At 44.9% G+C, this 20488-nt stretch overlaps 2 protein-coding genes across 3 annotated transcripts in view; one reads left to right on the top strand and one right to left on the bottom strand.

The window, feature by feature from the left end:
* Tg (thyroglobulin) overlaps positions 1–20488 on the top strand; it is a 186370-nt gene that overhangs the window by 126536 nt on the left and 39346 nt on the right. The gene's annotated exons all lie outside the window — the stretch shown is intronic.
* Sla (Src like adaptor) overlaps positions 1–20488 on the bottom strand; it is a 52930-nt gene that overhangs the window by 12954 nt on the left and 19488 nt on the right. The window contains exon 3 of one of the 2 annotated variants that reach the window (XM_021658722.2): positions 7552–7649. In XM_021658722.2, coding sequence (XP_021514397.1) covers positions 7552–7612 — 61 coding nt within the window. In that variant the 5' untranslated portion in view covers positions 7613–7649. Of the gene's footprint in view, positions 1–7551; positions 7806–20488 lie in introns of those variants that run through there. The other variant, XM_021658721.2, reaches the window with a different exon arrangement.

The raw sequence follows: 20488 nt of genomic DNA, 5'->3' as shown, positions 1-20488 counted from the left end.
CAGATGCCTTCCTTAGGCCCCATGGGTCCTACATCTGTGGTACTTGTGGGGAGGGTCAGGCTAATCAATTGTGAGGATTCTCCAGGGTCTTCAGCTCAGATTCTGTGGTTAAAAAACAAAACAAACAAACAAACAAAAAACAAAAGCCATCTTCCTTGGAGTGAATAGACACTATGCTATGCCTCTAGTCACAGGGATTTCAAGTAGGACTGTGACCGTGAATAAAATGTGAGTACTTTGTGTTGTACATTAAAATTTAAATTCCTTCACTTGACATCTGAGACTCTGCGTGACCTAAATTCTGCCTCCCCCTACCATGAGATCATGTACGTGTGAGATTTTAATGACATTTTGCAAAGGAAAGTGTGCTCTTTGGTTTATGTGAGCCCCGCTGGCTACAGAGATGTAGTGATAAATGCCAATCTCCTTCCTGATACCAACCAATGCTTGATTTCATCCTTAGTGATTTCCCGTAACTCATATGCATTGATGCAGCATAGTACTGGGGTACATTCAAGGGAAACAGCACATTTACAAAGCAGCAAAGACAGTTACCACTGGCTGGCCATCAGAACCTATACATTTGGGTTACATCTTATACTTAGTCATTTAGTGACTCTTCATTTACACTCAACTCTGAGACCAGCAACATAGAGTAAACCCGCTTCTTCCTGCTTTACAGGAGGCCACATTCCAGAATCTAGGATCATGTGAGCCATTGTTTATGCCCTGGCCTTAGAAAGTTCTGTGGAACCCCGGTACTTAGCTGTGCAGGCTGGGTCCCTAGCTAGCCTCTTTCTGTCATACAGTCATCTATACTGAGACTCCAGCTCTGACCTCTCACAGTCTGACAGTCCTACAGGGGGTAATCTCTTGCATAGACTGAGCCAAAAAAGAGATTATATGTGAGACTTGAATAAATGAGATGAATGGAGCTTCCAGGAAAGGCGCTAACTGCTGATTAGTAAATGAACCAGAAATCAGTTATCACAATGGAATATAGTACATGCAAATATGTTGTACATTTTGGGAAACTGAGTCATGGGCAATAAATTATGTAAAAGTTTGCAAGAGGAAACCAAAAGTGAGTGTCCTAATGGGTCATTGGAAAGGAGTAAGGGCTCCCAAGAAACAGCTTGGGTCAGCCCAGAAAAGCTGGCCTAGTGAGACTGCTCGCCTGAGCATGTGAGTGAATGACCCGGACACTCTGCCTTCACAGAATTTTTAAAAGGGGCTTTTCTCTTTGTGGCCCAGATACCACCCCGCAAATTAGAAGCAGCAACTATTTGGATTGAGTTTGAAGCCAGAGGCCCTGTATCCGGATAAGGTGCAGAGCCAGGCTCTGGAGCATGAACTTTGTGCAAACCTGAAGGGTGTCTATAATTAAAAGAAGGCACAGTGCAGAGTGAGGCAAAGGTCAACAGGGAAGGCGTGGCCACTGGGGGGCCCAGGATAAATCTTCCCTGCCAGTTTACCCAGCTTCCAGGGTTGTTATTCAGAGCCTGGATGCCTGTGGGTATGCCACCTTTCATGCCCACCACCACCACCAAGAAGTTCCTATTCTGTAACTTGTAAGATGGGCAGGAGACTCTCTTGAGATGGGAACACATTTTTCCTGGCCTGATGTACCCAAATATGAAACAGCCACTTGTTCACTTGGCTGCTTCAGCTGAGAGTGACAGGCCTTTTCCCAGGCTTGTCTCCCTCCTCAGACCCCAAGAGCCTCTGCAGGTGCTGTCCCTCTGCCCAGTCACACTGACTCACTCCTCACTCCCACCACCCCTCAACAACCCTTGTAGAAGAGGCTTGGTGCTCTGCCAGCCTTTACTGGAGGTTCTCCTTTAAAGCAATGTCTCAGAGTTGTCTCTGACAGTCATACTCTTACCTGACTGCAAGCTCCGAGAGAACCAAGCACTTGGGTATTTAGTATCAAGCCTTGGTCCCAGCCTGGAGCTTGCCAATAAAGGATACTCCAGACATGTGTGTAGAAAACAACATGGAACAGACCCTCTATATTGGGGTCCTCTGTGCTATCCCCGGAGTATTCCAGGCAGAAAAAAAAAAAACAAAAAACAAACAACAACAAAAAAAACAAAACTGATTGATTAGCCCCTTATGGAAAATAGGGTTGAAATTACTCCTAAAATATGATATTTATGACAAGAATAAAACCTTTAAATAGGGCTTGTGCTTACCAAGATATTTGTGGCTTGATGTGGTCACACTTCATACTCAGGGTTAAAACTGTGAAATATTACAAAGCCATCTTTCATATCATCAAAATAAAATGGAAATAAACAACACACAAAAGCCCATTGTAAATGAAAGTGTTCCAGTGGGGAAAAGGGGGCTCATGGGGGCTGCAGTTTCATGGTAGCAAAGGTAGTTTCTCATGGAGTTTTTTTACGGGCAATGTTTTCACAATTATGGCAGTGACTATTACCAGGACAGCCTTGGGGTTTCTGTCTCAGGGTCCTGAGCTCTGATCCCTACAGGGAAATAAATATCAGAAGTGGAGTATATGTTTTCTCCTCAAAGACATTATTATGCCTTCTCAGATCCATGGCTTTATAGAAAGTTAAATGTATATTTTATTTTTATTTAGAAAAAACTAAACTTTTTTGACAAACTGCTGCAGACATTTTAACATAAGTTCAAGCAGACTTAACACATGTAGCATGGAATTTGGAAACAAAATGGGAGGATGGCACAAATCCATTAGGACTTTACCTTGTTTACAAAGGAGATTTTGACTCATTTTTTAGAACACTGAACATTTAGATCCAACCAAATAATGAGTGAGACAGAAGGAGAGGGGTTTAGAAAGGGGGAACATGATCAGGATTCAGAGTCACAGAATAAATGTGTGCTGGCCAAGAGGAACTCAGCCCACTTGAAGTCAGCTGGACTGACCCGCACACCACCACTTTACAACTCTGGAATGCAAAGGAAGACTTCTTTTAACTAACTAGAGCTTGGCTTGTTCCCGTATAAAAATGGGAACTATGAAAAATCTACCTTGTTGTGAATTATGTGCGGGGCTGGCCTCCGTAACTTACTGGACCATTCCCACACAGGATAAGCATACTCTTTCACAATCAAGACCAGCTCCAGCTGGATCACCTCAGTGTTAATGATACATAGGAGTGGCAATGTGAGGCTATCTTACCACCTTTGGCTCCTCTAAACACAAATTCTACTTGGTAAAAAGAGAAAAGGAAATTCAGACTATCAAATGTTTGCTGATACCTAGGAAATGAGTATGGGTGTATAACAAAATACACAAATGTATCGTGTAAGTAAGGGAACCGGAGTGAAAAGGAGCCCAGACAAGAGTTTACTGGCCACACATGTTACCTAGTCCATAAAGAACAGGCCTTTGAGGCATTATTAATCTTTAGCATGTCAAAACAGCTTCTTCTCTGATGCTAGCACCTGGTCAGCAGGCCATTTTTGACTAGAGCAAAAGCTATAGCCTTCCCTCCCTTCTCATGTTTTACTCAGCCCTGTTAGGTCACCTGCTCTTATTTGGAGGATGAGAAAGGCAAAACTGGAGAGTTAGTGACATGTCCAGAGAAGAGCATGAGACTGCAGGTCTATGGTCATTTCATATAGCTCTCTTCCCACCTTTTGTCCAGGCTCTTCTCAGTCAACACTCCATCCTCCATAGATGAAGGCCAGATCCAAGTGGGCCTTCAGAGATGGTGCAGGCAGCCCATGTGGTAGTGGGTGCAGAGCTAAATGGCTGAGTTACTTCAACTTCTGCTTTTATGCTCTTTTGAGTCATATCCAAACCCAGTGGCTCCTGCAAGGTCACCATCAGGCCTGACTTTCAGTAATTTTGTCAGGAAGCTGCTCATATGAGCATAGCCAATCAGATGGCGCTTTGGGCCTGGCTTGGAGGACAGCCTACCAAGTTCTGCTGATGTGTGTAAGTTGGGTCAGTGGGTCCCATCATCCTGTAGATGTGGATTTGATAGGGTATTACTTGTATTTTATGATAGTCATTAAGGGTAAAGTGACACAGAAGTTGACTCCCCTTTTACCTAAAGCCGTCCCACGTTCCAGGAATGGGTTAGTAATATAAAAATTGAGAGCTAGGCCAAGATTTGACTGGTGCTTTATTTATGGGAATATTTATTTATTTATGGGAATCTCACAGTGGCCTGAGGGAGTCTGTGTTGTTGAATCTGGTGACCAGTCATAGTTCCTCACTCTAGGCACATCCTATCTTGGAGCACAGTCTATCCTAGAATATGATGGAGTTTTAAAAAATAGGTACACTGGACAATACATTCAGTTCATTTGGTTGTTTATCCTCACTTCTCCCCTATGAGCTAGAGGGGACTCACTTGACCTTCCTGGCCTCAGTTTCCTCAACTGCAAATTGAAGAGGATGATAGTGATAACGTGGTTGGGGTATTATAAGGATTAAGAGTTGCTTTGAAGGAATTTTCACATATGCTGTTCTTATGTGGTATTCCCATATACCCGAAATGGCTCATGTTATACGCATAAAGCTCGTAAGCCTGTCTGTGGTACACCTCAGGCAGCAATTATTACTGTCATAAAAATGAGAACGGGGAGAGGGGGGACATGATGACCTCTTCATGTGTGCTAGGTGCAGAGGCAGGACTAGCAGTGACCTGGAATCTGCTAGCTTGAGGGGCTTAAGACCTTCTAGGGCCTAGTAGGAAATATAGCTTGCTGTTTTCATCTACCTTCCTTCCACCCATCATCACAGTTCTTCTGGGTCTTGAGATTTCTCTGTTTCCTTTCTCCCCTTACCTTGTTAAACTCTGTTTTTTTTTTTTCCCCATGGGTATGTAAATGCCATGTAAATGTGTATGGAGTGAGTGTGATTTCCACCCTGGCCCAGTGGGATGGGTTCTGAGGACAGCTGGTTTGCATGGTCAACTGTGACGTGAGATGTCACTGTAGGTCACAGCAATGTAGAGGGAGGAAACCGAGTGGTGGGGGAGAGGAGATTACTACAGCAGAGTAACTAGGTTGTCTTTATCAGGTGGAAATGTGTGTTTCCCCAACATCCTGGGAGGCCCCCGGTTTTAATTAATTCTGTGCCATATGCATGTGGCCCACAGGAGTTGTCTGAAGTTTGCATGGAGTGGGAAATTCACCATTTGTAGTTCCGTGAAAAAGTTTCCGGGGTTGCCATTTCCACTGCATTTCCACTTGAGGGAAGCTCACACTTGAGGAAAGCTCACATTTAAGGGGAGCTCACACTTGAGGGAAGCTCATGCTCGAGCGACGTCCATGTAGATACAGCCTACTGAGGTAGCCGACCTGCAGTGGAACCTAAAGTTCACTACCAAGTCACTGCTCTTTGCTCTACCATGGTGGGCAAAGATCATGGCTTAGTCTCTGGGGGAAGGCCATGGAAGGCTGGAGGACTTCCTCCGAGGTCACACATCCTTTAAAGGACACCACTCGGAATTCCATGGGGTCCTAAATGCACACTGTTCCCACAAACTAACTACTTCTTTATGACGTCAGTCCCTAGCAGTCACGTTGATGGTTAGTTTTTTGGCTCCCAGCGTACAATGCCATAATTGCTATGCTTCAGGACCGCCTGCAGCAGTAACTTCCCCTGGTGGCCTGGGTGACAAAGAGCTCAGGGCAGGAAGTGTTCATTGGATTTCAAGACAAAAGACATCTCTTAGACTTTACAAGCTTTTCCTTCCACCACGCCTGGTCAGTGAGTGCCTGGGCACCTTCTCCCTTACTCAAATAGGTACGTGAACAAAGATGAAACCAATTCATGCCTGACGACAGAGGAAGCTTTTCAGGGCTGGGCAATGTTGTGCCTATCTGGATTATACCCTGGTACAGGTCTGGGGAATTTTTCTAAACCAGAAGTCAGAGGGGAGACCCTGGAAACCTTCTTCCTAGAGGCAACCTCCTGCCCACACAGTGGAAAAAGAAAAAAAAATTACTTCATGGCAATTAGCATTTAGAAAGTAAAAGCAAACGGGCAAATCCTTAGAGATTGATGTTTTTTGTGAGGCTTGCTCAAGCATACAGGCCCTTCTGGCACAGGCTGAGAGTGGCAGCTCAGCAATGGATTTGAGGGAAGATTCATTATAGTGCCAGCTCTCTCTGATGCACTTACAATCAGGAGTTGGTTAGGAAAGGGTAATGCTGGGAAGTGGACAAGTTAGGGTGCTGTGCATAGGACAGACCATCCTGGACTGCATGTGGGAGGTAGAGGCCTGGGGGACACACACTCTATCTACCATGTCATTGCAGACCCGGGACCATTCTTTCTGGGTATTTTTGTTTTCTTTTCTTTTCTTTTAAAAAAGGAAGTGCAAGGGTTGAAAAATCAAAAGTCCCCAGGAGTGCCCCTGCATTTGGTCTGAAAGGGAAGGGGGGCAGGCTCTCCCCCTGTTCAGAGCTAGCATCTGAAGGACTGTCACACTGTGGAGCATAGGCAGTTTCTTGGCCCTATTTTGAAGGAAGTAAGGAGCCCCTTTTGTAAGGGGCCACAGGTGCCATGGAAAGAAAGATAGCCAGCAACAGGGCAGCACTTTTTTGTGTGAAGCCTTGGATCAGCAAGCAGGATGACTAGCTGAACTCTATGAATCTGCCCAGTCCGGTTTCATAGGGCACAGGGGAGATACTGTCATGTCTTCTAGGAAATGAACAAGAAGTCTTGAGTGTGATGATACAAGGTGGGAGGAAGCAGTGTCCTGTGGCACTCCTGGATTCACCTTGCAAATGCTGTTGGCTAACTCCCTTCTGACTCCCTACATTGTCTACACATAGCTCTTCTTGCTGGCCTGATTTAAACTTTTTCAGAAAGCAAGATGAGAGTGCTAGGTAGGACACATAGCTGACCCTAGAACCCAGCAGACTTGATGATCACCCTTGCCTTCTGCTCACTTATGTCCCCTCCACCCCATAGCCAGTTATTGAAGGACTCTCCGTAATTCTGAAAGCCTAGCCCAACATTGCTTCTTGACACATAGCTGAGCTTGGCCACCCCAGTTAGACCACAACCCTGGCTTCTCCCTTAGAGTTCTGGTCTGTTGCCAGAACTTGACTAGATAGGAAGTTCTTTTACATTCAGCAGGATGCCCTGTAGCCAGTGACTAACTTAGCAAAGGAGTCCTGACCACACACCCCTAAGTCTAATTGTGTATGTGTGAGAGATAGGATTTATCATAGATTGGCCAGTATGGTGACCAAAAGCTTAGCTTTCAGAATGAGATAGTCTTGGGTTGGGCTCTGTGAGTAGCTAATGATATGACCTGTATTTCCATTGTGAGCCTCCGGTTTGCCGACCTTGAAATTAAAAGATGGAGCCTACTGATTACAGAGTTCCCTTTCAAAATGGCAATAAGTTCACACCGCCAAGCATCCAACCCCTACAGATGTTCATTATTAAATATTTGAACCACAAAGTGAGGGATTGGTACACCAGTACCTACTGCTCAGCTTCAACAAGCTTCATTTTCCACCACTGTCCAGGCTTTCCTGCGGGCTATTGTAGGACTTTGTTAAAAACCTCTCCAGAGAAGTCAGACTTACCCTCACTGCTGGGTAATGGCCTCTCCGAAGGTGGAGGTGTGGATTTCATGCTGTTCCCCATATCTTTTTCTCCCTGGGATGCGGCAGTTACTGGAAACCTGCAGTACAAGAGACACACGTGTAGACTGAAGCGCACCCAGAGCTGCCTGAGGAGAGGGTGACCTACTTCAGCGTTCATGGTACATCATTTCTCAGGCAGCCTGCTTCTTGAAAGGCGGCTGTTTTTTTAAGTCAAGATGCGATTCATGAGTGTTGGTAAGAGAGGCACAGTTCAAGTTCTTTTATCAAGGGGATGACAGAGAAAAACCACAAAGAAGGAAGTTGCTAGCAAGTGCTGTTGGTGGCAAAAGTTTCCATTCCTCCACACCATTGCTGAGTAGAGCAGGGGCTGCTGGAGAAGTTGAACAGTGTCTTAGGTAGTCCCAAAAAAGTTGTGCTTACAGACTGTTGCCAACAACTCTCATGACCCAGGAATTCAGAACACATCATACTTAGAAGTTGAAAGGCTTCACAATATGAAGGGCAGGACCAGACCATGCTGGGGCCATTTTGGTTTGATTCTTTCTTGTTTGTTTGAATTTTCATACCTGTGTTAACAAAAGGCTGCAAAGGCCAGCTTCATGACTGCACCCTTTGGTTGGTATATGCTTTTCATGCTGACAAACACATTCCCCTCTACTGTAGCCTTGATCATCACAAAGCCCTGTGTCCTTAAGGAAGCAGACTCAAAAGGGGAAAATAACTAATCCCAAGTCACATACAGGTAAAGGCATTTGCCTCATGGCAGTCTCTCATAGAGCCCCACACAGACTACAATGTTATGGCTCTCACTTATGAACTGATAACCTCTTGCCAGTTGACGTTTTCTTGCCTGCTGTGAGGGGTAATGGGGAAGCTTTTAGGTAGTTGCAACAAAACTGAGATAACGCAGGTGAAACACAGCACATGGCCTGGCTAGAGAGCATCGTGTTGACAAGCATTCAAATGGAGGGACTTTGTCCAAGTATTTTCAAGAGAGAAGAAAGTCTTAGAGATGCTGTATCTTTCAGGCTGGTGGGAGCACAGAGAAGGTGGCCATAAATGTAGACAGAGCTGTTCCTGTTTTGGGGGACAGGGAGAAGAGTCTAGCCAATGTCTAGGCTGACAGGAAACACATACTTCAAACAGGAACATATTCTGCCTGTTCTGAGTATATAGTTTGCATCAAAAACTTATGAGTTTGAGACTCTGGCTTCAGATCACATCTCTATACTCCATGTGTACAGCCATTCTCTAGCCACAGGGCCAGCTCTCATATGCTGGGAATATCACAAGTCAAAATTGTTATTTATGCCCAACCTAGACCATAAAAGTTCGGCAACACAGCACCCTGTATGGTACTGGGTATTTCTCCTTGTAACCAGGTAGCTGATGGGGACCCTGTCTCTGTCCTACTATACATCATTAAGAGAGAAGAATGAACCAAAGATGTGAGCCTGGGGAGGGAGAAGGAAACAGCAGAATCAAAATTCAAAGTACAACTTTGACTGAATGCATATGGCTTTTGAGCCGTTGTTAAGCTGAAAACCTCAAGTACTGTGCACACACACTGTAGCATTGAAAGAGCCACACTCTGAGAGGAGGCAGAGAGAGGTCTGCACTACATCTGAATTTTGGAGGAGAGAAAGCAGGAGGTGGACTCTCTTATCTATTAAGAAGCAAGGAGAATAAAAAAGGAGTTTTATTTTAAGAGTTCTCATGCATGGAGAGTGAGTGTGTATCCATACTCCATTAAGTGTTTTTAAATACAAGATGGGTAATGACTTAACCCCTCCCCTTCCAGTACAATGGGCAATTCTGGACTTCTAACCCATACCCAGCCCTGAGCCAAGGGCCTCTGAAGGGCAGGAATTACTGGCCACACACAGCACCCACGGTGTCATTCAAACTCTTTCCAGTTCCCTCTAAGTTCTTCTCAAGTGTTTGTGAACTGTTTGGGGAGCCTGCATTCCAAAAATTCAGAGAGCAAAGGAGAAAGGAAAGGGTGGAAGGGAGAGATGGAGGGAGAAAGGAGGAGGAGAGACAGGGAGGAAGGAAGGCAAGAAGGAAGGAAAGTTGGAATATAGTTTTTTCATGTAGGAAAACTACAGCACACACACACACAGAAGCCATGAGCTGAGGAGGGCACAGGGTAAGCCGGCCCTTCCCAGGCCTGGGCCTTCTTCTCTTACCTTGCTCCCCCAGTTCTGACAGATTATCCTCCCCTGCCTTCTCCTGACAAAAGGGCTGAAGACGCCCTTAAGCCACCAGCATTCCTGTCACCTCAATGGGCCCCATAGCATTGTTCACCACTTCACAGAACCTCCAGGAAGGAGTTAACTCACCACTTACAGGCTTTCATTTGAGAAGAGTGACAAGGCCCAGAAGAAGGAGAGCTGGGGCCTCCCTGAGGAAATAACTGAACGATTAGATTTAATCCGTGACAGTTTTCTACAGTGGCTAGAGGTGGAGAGAAGGTGCAAGAGACTAATTGCTTCTAGGAACAATAAGAAAATGGCAGGAGAGAGCTGAGTTAATTAACACTGGCCCTGTCTATCCCTGCCACCCCACCACCACTTTCTCTCCGTGGAAGGCCTCCTCCTCCCAGTCCAGTGTGAAAGACTACAATGGCTAGTCACCTTCTTCTCCCTCCAGTCTTGAGGCTAGAACTATTTTCTGTGTGGCCTTTAGCCTCAGTTCCCACTTCCAAAAAAAGAAATGAATAGGAAAGTAACTCTCTCCAGAGAGTGAGCTTTTAACCCCACTTCATTCTAGCAATCAAGACTCTGTGGCTTTTGGAAGATTATTAATAAGAGAAAAGAGCGATCATCATTTTAACAAAATCCCTCTGGAGAGAGTACAAATTATGTCCTTATATTCTTTGGGATGGAGAGAAGGTAGGTGGCACATGCCAGGCTACCTTCTCACCATCATCCCTGGGAACAGACACTTCCTTTTTATCCTAAGAGGGGTGGTCAGGGGCTGGCTCAACTACCTTGTGTCCTCGTGTAGAAATTCCATCTTTCTTGAATTCAGACAGCATGCCCTCTGCCATGATCATGATGTCTGTCCTTTAGGTGACACTGGACAGGACATGTCTGCCTACTGTTTGAGTAGTTCAGAGGGAGGAGATATCACAGGTCTTTGAAGGCAGCTGTCATAGGGAAAGTGTACATATACCCAGCAGTCCTTCTCTGCAGCTCTTTTGCCTGCTCAGCTCCCCCCACACACTGTGGCATCCCACAATAGAACTATGTGTCTTTCCTACATGGCACACTTGCTGTCCATGTCTGGATGTGGATAGGGAGATCATCTGTGCCATTTTTCTGAACATCAAAGAGAGAGAACATCAGAAACTTCAACTAGGGGTAAGGTTGGGTCCGCCCCAGGGGTCACATGGGAGCCAGCCTTGGGCACAACAGGCATGAATGTAAAAGCTAAGAGGCCATCCTTCCCTGTGGAGTAAGATATGTCCTCCACAACATGACAGCTATAAACTCCCTCCTGTGATCATCTTCTAAAGTTTGGGAGCTATAGGCCACTAGTCAGGAGCCTCAGTGTCCACTCACCATGTCACCTCTAACCACAACAGTGACACATGAAACACCCAGCAAGCAGATCAGTTTTGCTCTGTTCTTCACAGAGGTGCTGTGCAATAACTATGCCTGACTGCTCATATATCTCACTAGCCACGTGCCCAGAGGTTTCAGGACTAGCTAGAGGTAATGCAGAGGTCAAAGCAGGTCTACTGACTCCAAAGCCCATACTCTTTCCACCTCTGGAGACCTGCCCTGGCCTCCTATCCTCTTTCCTGGTCTGAGATGATTCTGCAGCCATCTAATCAAATTTGGCAATGGTAAACTTGGAGGAAGACCATTTATTTATACAAGGGACACGAAGGACAAGGGACCTGTCTGATAAAAGATTGCCATGACTTGAAGCCTAGGCCTAAAAACCACTGTGTGAAGGAAAAGGGACAAGAGAAAGGTCAGTGAAGTCTTGCTGTTGCTTCAGGGCAGGGGGGGGGGGGGCGGAGGATATAAAGATGACTCCAGACTGCCAGCACCCAGAACTGAAGCACTGTAGGTCAGAATGGAACAGAAAATGGTGACTGTGCTGATAGTATCACATATTGACATGTGTATATGTATATGTATATATATATATATGTATGTGTGGTATGAATGTATGTATGTATGTAGTATGTATGTATATGTATGTATGTATGTATGAATGTATGTATGTGTGTGTATATGCATATATGTATGTATGTACAGTCTTGAAACATAGTCCAGGCTGGCCTGGAACACTTGTTCCTTTGCCTGAAACTCTGGAGTGCTGGGATTTGGAGTATTTACCACTGAGGGCACCACAAGAAACACTACAAAATCAGCTTAACCTGGACCCATAGGGGCTCACAGAAGCTGAAGCACAAACCAGAGTACATCCCGGGGACAGACCTAGCCACACACACACACCCCAACCTTATGTAACAGACATACAGCTTGATCCTCATGTGGGACCTCTTACAGCAGGAGCAGGGGCTGCCTCTGACTCTGTTGCTGGCCTCTGGGTCCCTTTCCCCTAACTGGGCAGCCTTGTCTAGCCTCAATAGAAGAAAATGTGCCTCCTCCTACTTGATATGCCAAGGCAGATTGATACCCATGGGAGGTCTCCCCATGTATGACAAGGGAGAGGGCACAGGGGGAGGGGAGGGAAGAAGGAGGGACTGGAGGGAAAGTAAGGGGGGAACTTCCTACCAGGAAGTAAGTTAATTAATTAATGGAAAAAATTCATTAACATGAAACCAGCCTACAAATGTATCAAAGTAGCCTGTGAAAGTTCCCCAGGAGTTCCCAAGGTCTCTGGAGTCTCCACACTTGCCTTATTGCATGGATTGGTTTTGTTTTTCAAAGCTGGGCCATACTCAGAGAACTGCACAGGAGGTCTGCAGAACCGGGTAAGCCTCAGGTCTCCACTCCCCATTTGCTGACTATGTGTCCCCAGCCACCTGTTTCACCTCCTCTGAGCCTCTACATTCTGTTCTTTTCTCCCGGTTTAAGATACAAATGTACGGTCCACAGGGTTGTTTAGGGAAATAAATCGCTATGCATAAGTAAAGCATGGGTGTGTTTGATAAATGGTAACCAAAAATGTGCCAACAGCAGGTCCTTTGGGGTGCCAGAGTCATTAACTGACTCACTGTGCCAGCTGGGCAAATCACTCCCCCTTTTTCAGCTGCACTGCCTCATCTACCCCACCTCCACCCCTGATGCATGACTGGGCCCTGCTCTGCCTGAGATTTGTTCAGTGATGGCTGGGGTCTGACAATTTACTTCAGGGAAAATAAGAACTGTCGCTGGGGCTTAGTGACAGCCTCCACTGTGAACCTGGCAGCATTTCCTGGGGCAACGCACCACATCCTGACCTCAACTGCCAGGTGTCTCTCCCTGAGTGAGTGTGTCGGGGGCTACCAAAGCAGCCAGCCCTGTGAACCCAACCATTCCTTGCCCACTTCTCAGTCCTGTTATCCATTCCTGTTTCCTGCATAGAGAAGGAGGGCTGGACCACTGCCTCTGTCTCCCAGAGCAACAAGTAAGGTCAAAACCTACACAACCGTGGTGGTACTTCTGGATCTAGCCATTGTGGGCCTTACTCACCACCAGAGTAAAAAAAAAGCCTTCTGGGAGAAAAACTTTCATTCCTACCAGACATGTCAACTCATACCTATGGACTGCAGGAAGCCAAGGACAGCTATGAATGTGGCAAAATCTTACTTAAAAATTTTTTTTTTTTTTTTTTGGTTTTTAAGCATGGTTATAGACATTGCTTTATAGTGTGGGAAGGATTGGACGTGCCTAGTCCAAGAGGGTTTAAACCTGTTGTTTTGAACATGTTATTTTGAAGGAAGTTCCCGCAGGAGCTTAGTATGCAAAGCAGCTCAAGGCAAGTTGCTGTTGGCTTCTCATCTCACATGGGCGTTGCAAAAGATAGGTCCAATTACAGGAGGAAAAGCCTTCCAGGGAGGTGCTAACATCTGCACAGAAATCTGGGCTCCAAAACTAGCAAGGCTGTGATTTCTTCATGACATCACGTTTCCCAGCAAAAAGTTCCTTTAGCTTTTCATTCATGCACATGAGTCACCAACATTACTCACAAACTTACCAGCAAGATAGAAATCTGAGTTCTGTCCAATGTACCATGAATAGATGATGGTCTCTTCCCTATGAGTCAGTCTGGCTAGGATCTCAGGTAAGCAAGACTCAGGCAGCTGTTAACCCACAAGAGCCCAAGGTGACCGTCACAATTAAGGGAGCACCCTGGCCACTGCCTTGAGTGGGAGTCTGACTTTAAGCTGTTAGCTGAGTGTTGGAGTCATGACTGTCTTCTTGCTGACTGATTTCTATGTTGTTTCTTTCCCTCTCAAACCCAGAGCACTCTCCTCAAGGAGATCAGAAACAGATGAAACCAAAGCCACAGTATGCCAGCCAGAGCCATGTACAGAGGCCTAGTCATCTTTAGCAATCAGTGCTGAGAAACTCTCTAGTTTAAAATGTTTGACAGCTTCCCTGTTGTAAAATGTCATGCTATTACCAAGTACTGGCTTCTCACTTTACATCTCTGGATATGTAGGCCCAATGGGTCTCCTAGTAGTATCAGCTGATTCTGAGCAGTTGAGACCAATAGGGTAAAAAAAAGTGACAAAAAGTTCATTAGTGTATATTTAAAATTCAAAGTGATTGGCTTATATGGCATCTATTGAAGTACAACATGTGCTTTGGCCATATCTACCCCTCTCCTGTCTCTTTCCACTGTCTTTAGACCTTTTTTGTTCTTTTTCCCAATTATTGTTCCCTCTACCTTCATGGTCTGCATATATGTATAGATGTAAGTATATGTGTGGGCATAGATGTATATTGTGTGAAAAAGAGGGGAAGAGGAAGAGGGAGAGGGAAGGAAGAAGAGAGAAACAGAGAGAGAGAGTCACATAAGGGAGAAAATATAATATTATCCTTCTGAATCTGGCTTATTTTGGTTATATACTGATCTCAAGTTCCATTTTTCTGAATATATCATACTTTCAGTCTTCTTTATAACTGTTGGCTGTGGGTTGATAGATGTCCATTACAAATTCTTTGCTGCTCTGTTGATGAGCATCTTGTCTTGGGCATTGTGTATACCCTTGCAGTAAACAGAGATATGCAGGTGTCCATGTTGTTTGCTGACTTGGAGTCCTTAGGTCCATACTCAGGAGTGATATAGCTGAGTCGTGTTGTAGTTCTGCTTTTAGTTTTTGAGGAAGCTCCATATTGATTTCCACATCGGCTAGACAGTTTACATTCCCACTAACGAACCAACAAATCTCCCTCCTAACTCCCAGTCTCTATGGAAGCCCACCTGCCTGCAGACATCCTCCCTAGTTTTCAAAGAAAGGGAGCTACAGTACAGAAGGCCTCCATTCTGCTGAAAATACTCTGAGTCATTTGATGCCTAGGGAGCTCAATTTACAAATGAGGAGCCCAAGTCTCACAGAGCTTAAGTAACTGGCTTAAGGCCATACACATTGTTCAGGGAAGGGGTCAACTTTTAGGGCTTACATTTCTCATTCTCAACTCCTTCAGTCACATTGATCCCAGAAAAAGAGCATGCCTTGCTAACAGCAGATGCTTTGTGAATTTGGTTTACTTGAGATACCCCAGCAGAAGGTACAGAGACCTGAGGCTGGCTATATCTTCTCTGTCTGACCATTAGAAGCCAATTCCCACTGCATAGTGCCTAGCCAGAGGTCTGGATCTTGGACTCGGGATGTTGTAGACTCTGTTGTGAAATCATTTGAAGGGTAACTGCAACCCTTTCATGAAGATGAGTTAGACTAATTTCACTTTAATTTCCCCTAAATCTAACTTTTCACACATTACATCTTTAGCACCCACAGTGGGCCAGCTAGAGTGGGTGATGGGTAAACCACTATTTTTCCTTGGACGGCCATCTGCTGCTTTATAAAAAGTAGGCAGACCAGATGGAGGACACCCTATGCTCATTACAGGCTGAGGCTGTTGCTTATGAGTCTCAGAGGCCTGATCCACAGCAAGTGTAATGGGCAAGAGTGGACACATATTGAGGACTTCTGATGTCCCTCTATTCAAAATGCCACCTTCCTTGACCTCCACAACTCCATGTGCCATGTGATGTTCTACTCAGACCTTTGGCATTGCTCAGGAAACTGAGCAATTACAAAGTAAATTGAGAAATTACTCACTTTAACTTGCACCAGTGGCCTGGTCAGTAGGAGGGGCAGGATGTGAACCCAACCTCTACTTTCAGGGGTGGCTGCCACCTCTGATACCTTTGAGTATTAGGAAATGGCAGAGTGTGGCATGAACTTTCGGGATGCCACACTCTGCCATTGTATCTATCCTCAGAAAGTGAAGCAACTTTCTGAGGATAGATACAAGTTCTCTCAACTAAAGAGAAAAGCATGATTGTGTGTCTGGTGCCTAATATATGCACAATAATTAGGTATAATAAATTAAGATGTTGTCTATAAAATGCTTGGTATGGTGTGAGAGAGATCTGCTTTTAAGGTAGGAGAATACCAGCCAGAAGACAATTGTCACTTGTTGTTGAGATTCTCCGAGTCTTCACAACTTTACCCTCCCCCAATCACATATACCCAGCCCTCCAGCTTGGCCCCAGGCTGTCTGCTGCTTAGAGAAATGAGACTCCTCAAATAGAAGTAAGACGCGGTGCTCTCAAGGCCCCACCAATATCTTAGCGGTGCTCTCAAGGCCCCACCAATATCTTAGCTGTAGCTGGAGTAACTGTAGTCAAATATGCCCCGTCCTAATGGCTCTGGGATGAGAGGAAGTGGTTGGGACATGATGTACTTAATTCCTTTTCAGAAGCATGGGGAGGGGAGGAGAGGAAGGAAGTCGGTCACATGGTATGACTCCGATATTTACATACTGAGGGAACAGATGTATAGTTGGAAGGATGGGTGAGTGGAGGAATGGATGATTGGATAGGTGGGTCGACAGATGGGCGGGTGGATAGATGATAGATAGATAGATAGATAGATAGATAGATAGATAGATAGATAGATAGATGGAAAGATGGGTGGATGGGTAGATGGGTGTGTGGTAGATGATGGATGGATGGACAGACAGACAATTATAACTAGAGGTGCTCATATATCCATTCCTCATGTGAATAATAAATGGTTTGGTCTGATTTCCTGAAGATTCTTTAATAATTTATTTACATTATTTTATTTGCACTGGTGTTTTGCATGCATGTATGTCTATGTGAGGGTGTTGGAATCCCTGGAACTGGAGTTGCAGACAACTGTGAGCTGCCATGTGGGTTCTGGGAATTGAACCCAGGTCCTACAGAAGAGCAGCTAGTGTTCCTAATAACTAAGTCATCTTTCCAACCCCTGCTGAAGATACATTTTTCTTCATTAATTTATTTATTGGTTCATTGTATATCCCAATCACAACTCCACTCCCTCCTCTCTTCCCAGGCCCACCCTCCCATCCACTCCCTCATACAAACCCATTTGATGGCACATCAAGTTCCATCAGGTCTAGGTGCCTCCTCTTTCACTGAGGCAAGACAAAGCAGACAACCTATAGAAATGGGATCCAGAGGGAGGCAACAGAGTCGAAGTCAGAGACAGCCCCTGCTCCAATTGTTAGGGGACCCACTATAGCACTAAGTAGCCCATCAGCTTCATATGTGTGAGAGGACTAGGACTAGTTCATGCATGTTCTCTGGTTGGTGGTTCAGTCTCTATAAGCCCCCATGAGCCCAGGTTAGTTGGCTATGTAGAGGTGTCCTTGACCTCTTCTGCTCCCTCAATCCTTCCCCTAACCCTTTTAAAAGACTCCCTGAGTTCCACCTAATGTTTAGCTGTGGGTCTCTGCATCTGTTTCTGTTATCTGCTGGATGAACTCTCTCAGATGTCAGTTATGCTAGCCAGGTCTATAAGGATAGCCAAGTATTATTAATAGTGTCAGGAGTTGGGTCTCTCCAGTGGAGTGGGTCTCAATATTGGGCCAGTCATTGATTGGCCATTCCCTCAACCTCTATTCCTTCATTTATCCCTGCACATCTTGTAGGCAGGACACATTTTGGGTGGAGGGATGTGTGAATGGGTTGTTATGCCCCTCCCTCCACTGGAAGTCCTGCTTGGCTACCGGATGTGGTACTTGTGGTACTTGTGGTACTTCAGTCTCAGTATCCCCTGCTGATAGGAGTCTCAGCTAGGACCACTCCCATATATAAAGAACTTAAAAATTAAACACCAACAAACCAAATTTTAAAATGGGGTACAGACCTAAACTGAGAATTGTCAACAGAAGAATCTCTAATGGTGAAGAAGCACTTACAGAAATGTGCAGTGTCCTTAGCCATCAGGGAAATGTAAACCAAAACAATTCTGATACACCCACTAGAATGGCTAAGATCAAACCTCAAGTGACAACACATACTGGCAAGGGAGCACTCCTCCATTGCTCGTGAGAGTACAAACTTTTACAACCACTTTGGAAACCAGTCTTATGGTTTTTCAAAAGAAAAAAAAAAAAAGAGGCAGGGGGAAATAGTCATACCTCAAGATCCAAGTATACCACTCCTAGGCATATGTCCAAAATATGTTTCATCAAACCACAAGAACATTTGTTCAATTATGTTCATAGTACCTTTATTTGTAATAGCCAGAAACTGGAAACAACCCTGATGCCCCCCAACTGAAAAATAGGTAAAGAAACTGTGGTACATTTACACAATGGAATACTATTCAGCTATTAAAAACAATGAAATCATGAAATTTGCAGGCAGATGGATAGATCTAGAAAGATCATTCCCAAGTGAGGTAACCCAGACCCAGAAGGACACACACACACATGCTATGTACTCACTTGGTCATAGATATTAGCAGTAAAGTAGAGGATAACCATGCTACAATCCACAGACCCAAAGAAGCTAAGTAACAAGCTAGGCCCAAGGGAGAATGCTTTTATCCCACTAAGAAGGGAAAATAAAATAGACATCACAGAGATTGCAAGTGGAGGAAGAGAGGGAACTGGGTGAGAGAAGGTGGAGAGAGGAATGAGGGGTGAAATCTGGTGTGGTAAGAGTGGGAATGGGAGAGAGAAAGGAAAGTTTTGTGGCATCTGTAGGACAAGCTGGAGACCTGGGATTAGGGAGGCTCCTAGGAAGATACTGAAGATTCTTAATAAGACTTTTAAGTCCAAGTTCATGGCAGAGCTGCAATAAATAAGGTCCTACTTAATATAAAATGATACATTACCACTCTATGAGGGAAGAAGGTAGATGAAGATGGCTGAAATAAGTAACTTCTGAATTTAAGAAGGACATTCCGTCATGCCCAGCTTTACCGGCCCAGAGAGAGAGGTCTACGTGTGTTAGGAATAGGTTCAGTTTGCTGAGACAGGTACCCACTGATGAGGCTTTCTTTTGTTCAGTGGAGCAACAGGAAAAATTTGTCTTCAGAAAAGAGAAAGGGAGACCCAGGACTTGGCTTTATAGTTTGACCCCAGCATACTTAACACTGCTAGAAATTTTCTGCTAGGAATGTCTGTGCAATTCGTCAGATTTCACCTGGCTCAGGAATGATATTAACAGCCATGATTTGGCACAAAGCATTTCCTGCATTTTATATATGGTGTGCACTTCTTATGAACATCTCAGTATTTAGGCTTCTTCTGATAAAGGAAAAAATAAGCAGACATTCAGAGAGGCAAAGAAATTTACCCAGAGTCACATAGCCCTTTGGTGACAGATGTGGGATGCCTCCTTGGGTACTCCAATTCTAGAGCTGTTTAAAAAGCAGACGTCTAAGTACTTTTCAGTGTGTCTATCCCACAGGTTATCATTACACTTCTAGAGTGTACTAAGCATCTTGAATCTCATCTGTTAACTGGAAATAGCAGTTACAACAGAAGTTGCTGGAACTCTCATCCCACACATGGCAAAACAGCTCAGTTGAAAAGACTTGCAACTCAGCATCTTCTAGCAGCCCTCTGTAGACTATGGGATGTATGTCCCCTAACACAAAAGCACCACTGTCAACAAAGACCTTTGCCCTTAGTCTCTTGCAAGTACCAAGGCTCTTTCCCCGCCCATGTAGGCCCTTAGAGCTCCTAGTTGCGTATATTTCATGACAAGCTGGATGACTTGAATACGTCAAACTTTCTGAGCCTCCTTCTTTCATGAGTCAAAAGCAAAGAACAACTGTAGACTTACAGTGCAGTTCTGAAGATTTAATAAAATAACTTAGTATTACATCTTCCAGTCACTCTGAGCAGCAAGCATCTGCTCATATGTCATGCAGAGCCTCACGCAGGCCTCCCTGAGGTTTCAGCTCAGAATCCTGTGCACGGCCCCCAAGAAGGCTACTCTGATGTTTCAGCCAGGTTGTTTTCTGCCACAACTTTCTCTCAGAATGCACGCACCCATTTAATATGCACCATGCCACAATTCTTAGCAAATGCTGAATTTCCCACATCTCTCTCATTTATAACATTTTATGATGTCAGAATTTATATGCATTGTATGTTGGCCTTCTCTATATTATTCCCTCTCCCATCTGCCCACCTCTTACTTAGATAATTGTCAATTATCTGTTCCACATTCCCCAGGAAGATTTTTAACTACCAGTCTCCACATGACACTATGACTGTCATTTAAGGCCCTCTGCACTTTTAGACACAATGGCTGGCTGACAGCCCTCACTGAGCACCTACCGTGTGTCTGGACCTATCTCCTATCTTGAGCACTGTGCATATGCTACACCAATTCATCTAACCAACATCTGTGTGATCCAGGCAGCACTCTTTCCATTCCATAGGGGAGAACATGGTGGCTTGCTCAAGGCAACACAGCTGTCCTAGCT

This window comes from Meriones unguiculatus, chromosome 8, assembly GCF_030254825.1.
Source record: "Meriones unguiculatus strain TT.TT164.6M chromosome 8, Bangor_MerUng_6.1, whole genome shotgun sequence".
Taxonomy (NCBI): domain Eukaryota; kingdom Metazoa; phylum Chordata; class Mammalia; order Rodentia; family Muridae; genus Meriones; species Meriones unguiculatus.
This window is presented reverse-complemented; position numbering and strand designations above follow the sequence as displayed.